The sequence below is a fragment of the Mercenaria mercenaria genome, chromosome 15 (assembly GCF_021730395.1).
Source record: "Mercenaria mercenaria strain notata chromosome 15, MADL_Memer_1, whole genome shotgun sequence".
Taxonomy (NCBI): Eukaryota; Metazoa; Mollusca; class Bivalvia; order Venerida; family Veneridae; genus Mercenaria; species Mercenaria mercenaria.
In genome coordinates this window covers 38,514,140-38,526,944 of record NC_069375.1, presented here as the reverse complement: position 1 = coordinate 38,526,944, position 12,805 = coordinate 38,514,140, and the positions used below count along the sequence as shown (strand labels likewise).

At 36.8% G+C, this 12,805-nt stretch overlaps 1 protein-coding gene across 1 annotated transcript; it reads left to right on the top strand.

Moving 5' to 3' along the window:
• The first annotated feature begins 10,813 nt into the window (after positions 1-10,813).
• Positions 10,814-11,953, top strand: LOC128548762 (cyclic AMP-inducible protein BP74-like). Its single transcript, XM_053524190.1, has one exon. It carries the CDS (start codon positions 10,814-10,816, stop codon positions 11,951-11,953), a length of 1,140 nt encoding a protein of 379 aa, XP_053380165.1.
• Positions 11,954-12,805: the final 852 nt, after the last annotated feature.

Genomic DNA, 12,805 nt, shown 5'->3' with positions numbered 1-12,805 from the left:
GCACAGAGGTAGATATATCAAAATAGGGCACAGCGGTAAATACAAAGATATAGGGCACATCAGTATATATAACAATTCAGGGCACAAAGGTACATATAGTGATATAGGACACAGCAGTATATATAACATAATAGGGCACATCAGTACATATATCAATATATGGCTCAGTGGTACATACAGCGATATAGGGCACATCAGTATATACTAGTTTAGCAATTCAGAGCACAGAGGTACATATATCAATATAGGGCACAACAGAATATATAGCAATACAGGGCACAGAGGTACATATATCAATATATGGCACAGTGGTACATACAGCGATATAGGGCACATCAGTATATATAGCAATACAGGGCACAGAGGTACATATATCAATATAGGGCACAATGGTACATATAGCGATATAGGGCACATCAGAATATACAGCAATTCAGGGAACAGAGGTACATATATCAATATAGGGAACAGAGTTACATACAGCGATGTAGGGCACATCAGTATATATAGCAATACAGGGCACAGAGGTACATATATCAATATAGGGCACAGTGGTACATATAGCGATATAGGGCACATCAGTATATATAGAAATTCAGGGCACAGAGGTACATATATCAATATAGGGAACAGAGGTACATATAGCGATATAGGGCACATCAGTATATATAGCAATACAGGGCACAGAGGTACATATATCAATATACGCACAGTGGTACATATAGCGATATAGGGCACATAAGTATATATAGCAATTCAGGGCACAGAGGTACATATATCAATATAGGGAACAGAGGTACATATAGCGATATAGGGCACATCAGTATATATAGCAATTCAGGGCACAGAGGTACATATATCAATACAGGGAACAGAGGTATTACAACGATATAGGGCACATCAGTATATATAGCAATTCAGGGCACAGAGGTACATATATCAATATAGGGAACAGAGGTACATATAGCGATATAGGGCACATCAGTATATATAGCAATTCAGGGCACAGAGGTACATATATCAATATAGGGAACAGACGTACATGTACATATAGCGATATAGGGCACATCAGTACATATAGCAATTCAGGGCACAGAGGTACATATATCAATATAGGGAACAGAGGTACATACAACGATATAGGGCACATCAGTATATATAGCAATTCAGGGCACAGAGGTACATATATCAATATAGGGCACAGTGGTACATACAACGATATAGGGCACATCAGTATATATAGCAATTCAGGGCACAGAGGTACATATATCAATATAGGGAACAGAGGTACATATAGCGATATAGGGTACAGTGGTACATACAACGATATAGGGCACATCAGTATATATAGCAATTCAGGGCACAGAGGTACATATATCAATATAGGGCACAGTGGTACATACAACGATATAGGGCACATCAGTATATATAGCAATTCAGGGCACAGAGGTACATATATCAATATAGGGAACAGAGGTACATATAGCGATAGAGGGCACATCAGTATATATAGCAATTCAGGACACAGAGGTACATAAATCAATATAAGGAACAGAGTTACATATATCAATATAGGGCACAGCGTACATGTATCAATATAGGGCACAGTGATGCGTACAGCAATATAGGACACATCAGAATATATAGCAATACAGGCACAGAGGTACATATATCAATATAGGGAACACAGAGTTACATATATCAATATAGGGAACAGAGGTACATATATCAATATAGGGCACAGAGTTACATATATCAATATAGGGCACAGAGTTACATATATCAATATAGGGCACAGCGGTACATAATTATGTCAATATAGGGCACAGTGGTACATATGTCAATATAGGGCACAGTGGTACGTACAGCAATATAAGACACGTCAGAATATATAGCAATACAGGGCACAGAGGTACATATATCAATATACGGCACAATGGTACATACAGCGATATAAGGCACATCGGTACAAATAGCGAAAATAGGCACAGCGGTACATATAGCGATATAAGGCACAGCGGTTCATATAGCAATATAGAGCACAGCAGTATATATATGAATATAAGAGCACCGAGGTACATATAGGGATATGGGCACAGCAGTATATACAGCGATATAGGTCAAAGAGGAACATATAGGGATGTAGGGCACAGAGCGTAAAAAGTTTCACTTCAACCATCCAATCGTAAAACTTAAGACGCTTTCTGGCAACTTTATCTTTTATCTTTTTAATTTTTTATATAGGGCACATCAGTATATATAACAATTCAGGGCACAAAGGTACATTTAGTGATATAGGACACAGCAGTATATATAACATAATAGGGCACATCAGTACATATATCAATATATGGCTCAGTGGTACATACAGCGATATAGGGCACATCAGTATATACTAGTTTAGCAATTCAGAGCACAGAGGTACATATATCAATATAGGGCACAACAGAATATATAGCAATACAGGGCACAGAGGTACATATATCAATATATGGCACAGTGGTACATACAGCGATATAGGGCACATCAGTATATATAGCAATACAGGGCACAGAGGTACATATATCAATATAGAGCACAATGGTACATATAGCGATATAGGGCACATCAGAATATACAGCAATTCAGGGAACAGAGGTACATATATCAATATAGGGAACAGAGTTACATACAGCGATGTAGGGCACATCAGTATATATAGCAATACAGGGCACAGAGGTACATATATCAATATAGGGCACAGTGGTACATATAGCGATATAGGGCACATCAGTATATATAGAAATTCAGGGCACAGAGGTACATATATCAATATAGGGAACAGAGGTACATATAGCGATATAGGGCACATCAGTATATATAGCAATACAGGGCACAGAGGTACATATATCAATATACGCACAGTGGTACATATAGCGATATAGGGCACATAAGTATATATAGCAATTCAGGGCACAGAGGTACATATATCAATATAGGGAACAGAGGTACATATAGCGATATAGGGCACATCAGTATATATAGCAATTCAGGGCACAGAGTGTACATATATCAATACAGGGAACAGAGGTATTACAAACGATATAGGGCACATCAGTATATATAGCAATTCAGGGCACAGAGGTACATATATCAATATAGGGAACAGAGGTTACATATAGCGATATAGGGCACATCAGTATATATAGCAATTCAGGGCACAGAGGTACATATATTCAATATAGGGAAACAGACGTACATGTACATATAGCGATATAGGGCACATCAGTACATATAGCAATTCAGGGCACAGAGGTACATATATCAATATAGGGAACAGAGGTACATACAACGATATAGGGCACATCAGTATATATAGCAATTCAGGGCACAGAGGTACATATATCAATATAGGGCACAGTGGTACATACAACGATATAGGGCACATCAGTATATATAGCAAATTCAGGGCACAGAGTACATATATCAATATAGGGAACAGGGTACATATAGCGATATAGGGTACAGTGGTATACAACGATATAGGGCACATCAGTATATATAGCAATTCAGGGCACGAGGTACATATATCAATATAGGGCACAGTGGTACATACAACGATATAGGGCACATCAGTATATATAGCAATTCAGGGCACAGAGGTACATATATCAATGTAGGGAACAGAGGTACATATAGCGATAGAGGGCACATCAGTATATATAGCAATTCAGGGCACAGAGGTACATAAATCAATATAAGGAACAGAGTTACATATATCAATATAGGGCACAGCGGTACATGTATCAATATAGGGCACAGTGGTGCGTACAGCAATATAGGACACATCAGAATATATAGCAATACAGGGCACAGAGGTACATATATCAATATAGGGAACAGAGTTACATATATCAATATAGGGAACAGAGGTACATATATCAATATAGGGCACAGAGGTACATATATCAATATAGGGAACAGAGGTACATATATAGCGATATAGGGCACAGCAGTATATATTAGCATAATAGGGCACAGAGTTACATATATCAATATGGGCACAGAGTTACATATATCAATATAGGCACAGCGGTACATAATTATGTCAATATAGGGCACAGTGGTACATATGTCAATATAGGGCACAGTGGTACGTACAGCAATATAAGACACGTCAGAATATATAGCAATACAGGGCACAGAGGTACATATATCAATATAGAGCACAATGGTACATATAGCGATATAGGGCACATCAGAATATACAGCAATTCAGGGAACAGAGGTACATATATCAATATAGGGAACAGAGTTACATACAGCGATGTAGGGCACATCAGTATATATAGCAATACAGGGCACAGAGGTACATATATCAATATAGGGCACAGTGGTACATATAGCGATATAGGGCACATCAGTATATATAGAAATTCAGGGCACAGAGGTACATATATCAATATAGGGAACAGAGGTACATATAGCGATATAGGGCACATCAGTATATATAGCAATACAGGGCACAGAGGTACATATATCAATATACGCACAGTGGTACATATAGCGATATAGGGCACATAAGTATATATAGCAATTCAGGGCACAGAGGTACATATATCAATATAGGGAACAGAGGTACATATAGCGATATAGGGCACATCAGTATATATAGCAATTCAGGGCACAGAGGTACATATATCAATATAGGGCACATCAGTATATATAGCAATATAGGCCACAGAGGTACATATATCAATATAGGGAACAGAGGTACATATAGCGATATAGGGCACATCAGTATATATAGCAATTCAGGGCACAGAGGTACATATATCAATATAGGGAACAGACGTACATGTACATATAGCGATATAGGGCACATCAGTACATATAGCAATTCAGGGCACAGAGGTACATATATCAATATAGGGAACAGAGGTACATACAACGATATAGGGCACATCAGTATATATAGCAATTCAGGGCACAGAGGTACATATATCAATATAGGGCACAGTGGTACATACAACGATATAGGGCACATCAGTATATATAGCAATTCAGGGCACAGAGGTACATATATCAATATAGGGAACAGAGGTACATATAGCGATATAGGGTACAGTGGTACATACAACGATATAGGGCACATCAGTATATATAGCAATTCAGGGCACAGAGGTACATATATCAATATAGGGCACAGTGGTACATACAACGATATAGGGCACATCAGTATATATAGCAATTCAGGGCACAGAGGTACATATATCAATGTAGGGAACAGAGGTACATATAGCGATAGAGGGCACATCAGTATATATAGCAATTCAGGACACAGAGGTACATAAATCAAAATAAGGAACAGAGTTACATATATCAATATAGGGCACAGCGGTACATGTATCAATATAGGGCACAGTGGTGCGTACAGCAATATAGGACACATCAGAATATATAGCAATACAGGGCACAGAGGTACATATATCAATATAGGGAACAGAGTTACATATATCAATATAGGGAACAGAGGTACATATATCAATATAGGGCACAGAGTTACATATATCAATATAGGGCACAGAGTTACATATATCAATATAGGGCACAGCGGTACATAATTATGTCAATATAGGGCACAGTGGTACATATGTCAATATAGGGCACAGTGGTACGTACAGCAATATAAGACACGTCAGAATATATAGCAATACAGGGCACAGAGGTACATATATCAATATACGGCACAATGGTACATACAGCGATATAAGGCACATCGGTACAAATAGCGAAAATAGGCACAGCGGTACATATAGCGATATAAGGCACAGCGGTTCATATAGCAATATAGAGCACAGCAGTATATATATGAATATAAGAGCACCGAGGTACATATAGGGATATGGGCACAGCAGTATATACAGCGATATAGGTCAAAGAGGAACATATAGGGATGTAGGGCACAGAGCGTAAAAGTTTCACTTCAACCATCCAATCGTAAAACTTAAGACGCTTTTGGCAACTTTATCTTTTATCTTTTTAATTTTTTATATAGGGCACATCATTTAATATATAACAATTCAGGGCACAAAGGTACATTTAGTGATATAGGACACAGCAGTATATATAACATAATAGGGCACATCAGTACATATATCAATATATGGCTCAGTGGTACATACAGCGATATAGGGCACATCAGTATATACTAGTTTAGCAATTCAGAGCACAGAGGTACATATATCAATATAGGGCACAACAGAATATATAGCAATACAGGGCACAGAGGTACATATATCAATATATGGCACAGTGGTACATACAGCGATATAGGGCACATCAGTATATATAGCAATACAGGGACAGAGGTACATATATCAATATAGAGCACAATGGTACATATAGCGATATAGGGCACATCAGAATATACAGCAATTCAGGGAACAGAGGTACATATATCAATATAGGGAACAGAGTTACATACAGCGATGTAGGGCACATCAGTATATATAGCAATACGGGGCACAGAGGTACATATATCAATATAGGGCACAGTGGTACATATAGCGATATAGGGCACATCAGTATATATAGAAATTCAGGGCACAGAGGTACATATATCAATATAGGGAACAGAGGTACATATAGCGATATAGGGCACATCAGTATATATAGCAATACAGGGCACAGAGGTTTACATATATCAATATACGCACAGTGGTACATATAGCGATATAGGGCACATAAGTAATATAGCAATTCAGGGCACAGAGGTACATATATCAATATAGGGAACAGAGGTACATATAGCGATATAGGGCACATCAGTATATATAGCAATTCAGGGCACAGAGGTACATATATCAATACAGGGAACAGAGTATTACAACGATATAGGGCACATCAGTATATATAGCAATTCAGGGCACAGAGGTACATATATCAATATAGGGAACAGAGGTACATATAGCGATATAGGGCACATCAGTATATATAGCAATTCAGGGCACAGAGGTACATATATCAATATAGGGAAAGACGTACATGTACATATAGCGATATAGGGCACATCAGTACATATAGCAATTCAGGCACAGAGGTACATATATCAATATAGGGAACAGAGGTACATACAACGATATAGGGCACATCAGTATATATAGCAATTCAGGGCACAGAGGTACATATATCAATATAGGGCACAGTGGTACATACAACGATATAGGGCACATCAGTATATATAGCAATTCAGGGCACAGAGGTACATATATCAATATAGGGAACAGAGGTACATATAGCGATATAGGGTACAGTGGTACATACAACGATATAGGGCACATCAGTATATATAGCAATTCAGGGCACAGAGGTACATATATCAATATAGGGCACAGTGGTACATACAACGATATAGGGCACATCAGTATATATAGCAATTCAGGGCACAGAGGTACATATATCAATGTAGGGAACAGAGGTACATATAGCGATAGAGGGCACATCAGTATATATAGCAATTCAGGACACAGAGGTACATAAATCAATATAAGGAACAGAGTTACATATATCAATATAGGGCACAGCGGTACATGTATCAATATAGGGCACAGTGGTGCGTACAGCAATATAGGACACATCAGAATATATAGCAATACAGGGCACAGAGGTACATATATCAATATAGGGAACAGAGTTACATATATCAATATAGGGAACAGAGGTACATATATCAATATAGGGCACAGAGGTACATATATCAATATAGGGAACAGAGGTACATATAGCGATATAGGGCACAGCAGTATATATAGCATAATAGGGCACAGAGTTACATATATCAATATAGGGCACAGAGTTACATATATCAATATAGGGCACAGCGGTACATAATTATGTCAATATAGGGCACAGTGGTACATATGTCAATATAGGGCACAGTGGTACGTACAGCAATATAAGACACGTCAGAATATATAGCAATACAGGGCACAGAGGTACATATATCAATATACGGCACAATGGTACATACAGCGATATAAGGCACATCGGTACAAATAGCGAAAATAGGCACAGCGGTACATATAGCGATATAAGGCACAGCGGTTCATATAGCAATATAGAGCACAGCAGTATATATATGAATATAAGAGCACCGAGGTACATATAGGGATATGGGCACAGCAGTATATACAGCGATATAGGTCAAAGAGGAACATATAGGGATGTAGGGCACAGAGCGTAAAAAGTTTCACTTCAACCATCCAATCGTAAAACTTAAGACGCTTTCTGGCAGCTTTATCTTTTATCTTTTTAATTTTTTGTTTTCACTTTTATGTTAATGGGAAGATATCCGGCTTTTATTTACTGTTCATATATATAGGAAAGATGACACTACATTACTGTAGTGGGGTCATACTCCCATTAATACAAAATGAAAAATTACATTAACTACACAATACTTTAAGAAAAGGTATAAAAGTATTTTAGTGATTAAAATCGCGAAAAGTAGTTTCATTCATACCGTTCGAATTTACAGGGCACACATCCATCACTCTAATTTCACTCCACGGAGGGATGTTCTCGTTAACCTAATATCTCACCTTCAGAAAAACCTACAACTTGGTGCACATTTTTTTTTGTCTGATTAAGATTCTTAAAAATCAGGTCTGATGTTCTCCAAGGTCTGATATTTTTCAAGGTATGATGATTGGACCGGTGTTCTCCAAGAGTAGATGGCTGATGTTCAATAAAGTCTAATGTTCTCCAAGATATGGTGTCTGATAAAGATTCTCCAAGTTTTGATCTCTCAGATGTTCTCCAAGATATAATGTCTGATGTTCTCCAAATTATTATGTCTGATGTTCCCCAAGATATAATGTCTGATGTTCTCCAAATTATAATGTCTGGTGTGCTCCAAAATACATTGTCTGATGTGCTCAAATATACAATGTCTGATGTTCTCCAAGATATAATGCCTGATGTTCTCAAAGATATAATGTCTGATGTTCTCCAAGATACGATGTCTGATGTTCTCCAATATATAATGTCTAATGTGCTCCAAGATATAATGTCTGATGTTCTCTAAAACTAATATCGGATGTGCTCCAAGACATAATGTCTGATGTTCTCCAAGATATAATGTCTGATGTTCTTCGAAATATAATGACTGCTGTTCTCCAAGTTATTATGTCTGATGTTCTCCAAGATATGATGACTGATGTTTTCCAAGATATAATGGCTGATTGTCTTCAAGTTATTATGTTTGATGTTCTCAAAGTTATAATGTCTGATGTGCTCCAAGATATAATGTCAGATGTTCTCCAAGTTATAATGTTTGATGTTCTCCAAGGTGCTCCAAGTTATAATGTCTGGTGTTCTCAAAGATATGATATCTAGTGTTCCCCAACGTCTGATGTTGTCCAAGATATAATGTCTGTTGTTCTCAAAGTTATAATGTCTGATATGCTGCAAGATATAATGTCTGAAGCGTTCAAGTTATAATGTCTGATGTTCTCCGAGTTATAATGTCTGATATGCTGCAAGATATAATGTCTGATGTTCTCAAATATATAATGTCTGATGTGCTCTAAGTTATAATGATGTTCTCCAAGATATAATGACTGATGTTCTCCAATGTGTTCCAAGTTATAATGTCTGGTGTTCTCCAAGATATGATGTCTCATGTTCTCCAAGATATTATGTCTGATGTTCTCCATGTTATAATGTCTGGTGTTCTTCAAGATATGATAACTGGTGTTTTCCGAGTTAAAATGTCTAGTGTTCTCCGAGATATGATGTCTGATGTTCTCAAAGATACGGTGCCTAGTGTTTTCCAAGATATAATGTCTGATGCTCTCCAAGATATGATGTCTGATGTTCTTAAAGGTATAGTGCCTGGTGTTCTCCAAGATATAATGTCTGATGTTCTCCAAGATATAATGTCTGATGTGCTCAAAATATTATGTCTGATGTTCTCCAAGATATAATGTCAGATAGTCTCCAAGTTATAATGTTTGGTGTTCTCCAAGGTGCTCCAAGTTATAATAACTAGTGTTCTCAAAAATATCATATCTAGTGTTCTCCAAGATATAATGTCTGATTGTCTCCAAGATATAATGTCTGATGTTCTTCAAGATATAATGTCTGATGTTCTGCAAGTTATAATGTCTGGTGTTCTTCAAGATATGATAACTGGTGTTCTCCGAGTTAAAATGTCTAGTGTTCTCCGAGATATGATGTCTGATGTTCTCCAAGTTATAATGTCTGATGTTCTCAAAGATATGGTGCCTAGTGTTTTCCAAGATATAATGTCTGATGCTCTCCAAGATATGATGTCTGATGTTCTTAAAGGTATAGTGCCTGGTGTTCTCCAAGATATAATGTCTGATGTTCTCCAATATATAATGTCTGATGTGCTCAAAATATTATGTCTGATGTTCTCCAAGATATAATGTCAGATAGTCTCCAAGTTATAATGTTTGGTGTTCTCCAAGGTGCTCCAAGTTATAATATCTAGTGTTCTCAAAGATATGATATCTAGTGTTCTCCAAGATATAATGTCTGATTGTCTCCAAGATATAATGTCTGATGTTCTTCAAGATATAATGTCTGATGTTCTCAAAGTTATAATGTCTGAATCTTTTCAAGTTATAATGTCTGATGTACTCCGAGTTATAATGTCTGATGTGCTGCAAGATGTAATGTCTGGTGTTCTCAAATATATAATGTCTGATGTGCTCTAAGTTTATAATGTCTGATGTTCTCCAAGTTATCATGTCTGGTGTTCTCCAAAGTGCTCCAAGTTAGAGTGTCTGGTGTTCTTCAAGATATGATGTCTGATGTTCTCCAAGATATGATGTCTCATGTTCTCCAAGATATTATGTCTGATGTTCTCCAAATTATAATGTCTGGTGTTCTTCAAGATATAATGTATGATGTTCTCCGAGTTAAAATGTCCAGTGTTCTCCAAGATATGATGTCTGATGTTCTCAAAGATATGGTGTCTGATGTTCTCCAAGTTATAATGTCTGATGTTCTCAAAGATATGGTGTCTAGTGTTTTCCAAGATATAATGTCTGGTGCTCTCCAAGATATAATGTCTGATGTGCTCAAAGATATGATGTATGATGTTCTCCAAGATATAATGTATTATATTCTGCAAGTTATAATGTCTGGTGTTCTTCAAGATATGATGTCTGATGTTCTCCGAGTTAAAATGTCTAGTGTTCTCCAAGATATGGTGTCTGATGTTCTCCAAGTTATAATGTTTGATGTTCTTAAAGATATGGTGTCTAGTGTTTTCCAAGATATAATGTCTGATGCTCTCCAAGATATAATGTCTGATGTGCTCAAAGATATGATGTATGATGTTCTCCAAGATATAATGTATTATGTTCTGCAAGTTATAATGTCTGGTGTTCTTAAAGATATGGCGTCTAGTGTTTTCCAAGATATAATGTCTGATGCTCTCCAAGATATAATGTCTGATGTTCTCAAAGATAAAGTGTCTGGTGTTCTTCAAGATATAATGTCTGATGTTCTCCAAGATATAATGTCTGATGTGCTCAAGGATATGATATCTGATGTTCTCCAAGATGTAATGTCTGATGTGCTCAAGGATATGATATCTGATGTTCTCCAAGATATAATGTCTTATGTTCTCCAAGATATAATTTCTGATGTTTTCCATGTTATAATGCCTGATGTTCTACAAGTTATAATGTCTGGTGTGCTCCAAGATATAATGTCTGATGTTCTCAAAGATATAGTAGCTTGTGTTCTCCAAGATATAATGTCTGATGTTCTCCAAATTATAATGTCTGATGTGATCAAAGATATAATGTCTGAGGTTCTAAAAGATATAATATCTGATGTTCTCCAAGATATGATGAGTAATGTTCTCCAAGTTATTATGTCTGATGTTCTCCAAGACATGATTTCTGATACAGATTCTCCAAGATATGATGTCTGATATGCTCTAAGATATAATGTTTGATGTTAACCAAGTTATAATGTCATGGGTTCTCCAAGATATAATATGTGATGTTCTCCTTGATATAATGACTGATGTTCTCAAAGTTTATGATGTCTGATGTTCTCCAAGATATGATATCTGATTCAGATTCTTCAAGAATTGATGTCTGATTGGCATGGGAAAAATGTTTAGTTGATAAAACGTCGTTTGAATTTACAGGGCTCCCATCCACCACTCTAACCTCACTCCCCGGAGACATGTTCTCGTTTACCTTATATCTCACTTTCAGAATGCAAATGTCTTTGTCTGATTGAGATTCTCAAAAAACATGTCTGATGTTCTCCAAGATATGATTCTGATGTTCTCCAAAGTCTGATATTCTTAAAGATATGAATTTTGATGTTCTCCAAGGTATTGTGTCTGCTGTATCCCAAGTTTTGATGCTCGATGTTCTCAAAGATATGATGTCTGATCAAGATTCTCCAAGATATGATATTTTGTGTTCTCCTAGATATGATGTCAGATGCTCTCCAAAGTCTGATATTCTCCAAGATATGAATTCTGATGTTCTCCATTTATTATGTCTGATGTATCCCAAGTTATGTCGCACGACGTTCTCCAAGATATGATATCTGATAAAGATTCCCCAAGATATCTTATCCTTTGTTCTCCAAGATATGATGTCTGATGTTCTACAAGTCATGATGTGTATTCCCCAAGATATAATGTCTGCTTTTGTCGGAGATATGATGTCTGATTCAGATTCTCCAAGATATGATGTCTGATGGGTTTAGAAAAAGAATCTTTAAAAATAGCGCCGTGTCAAGCTTTAGATAGAAATCGTCGACA

What these genes read in the sequence shown, in the direction of transcription:
- LOC128548762 (XM_053524190.1), top strand. Translation starts at nt 10,814, where the DNA reads ATGTCTGATGTTCTCCAAGATATGATGTCTCATGTTCTCCAAGATATT.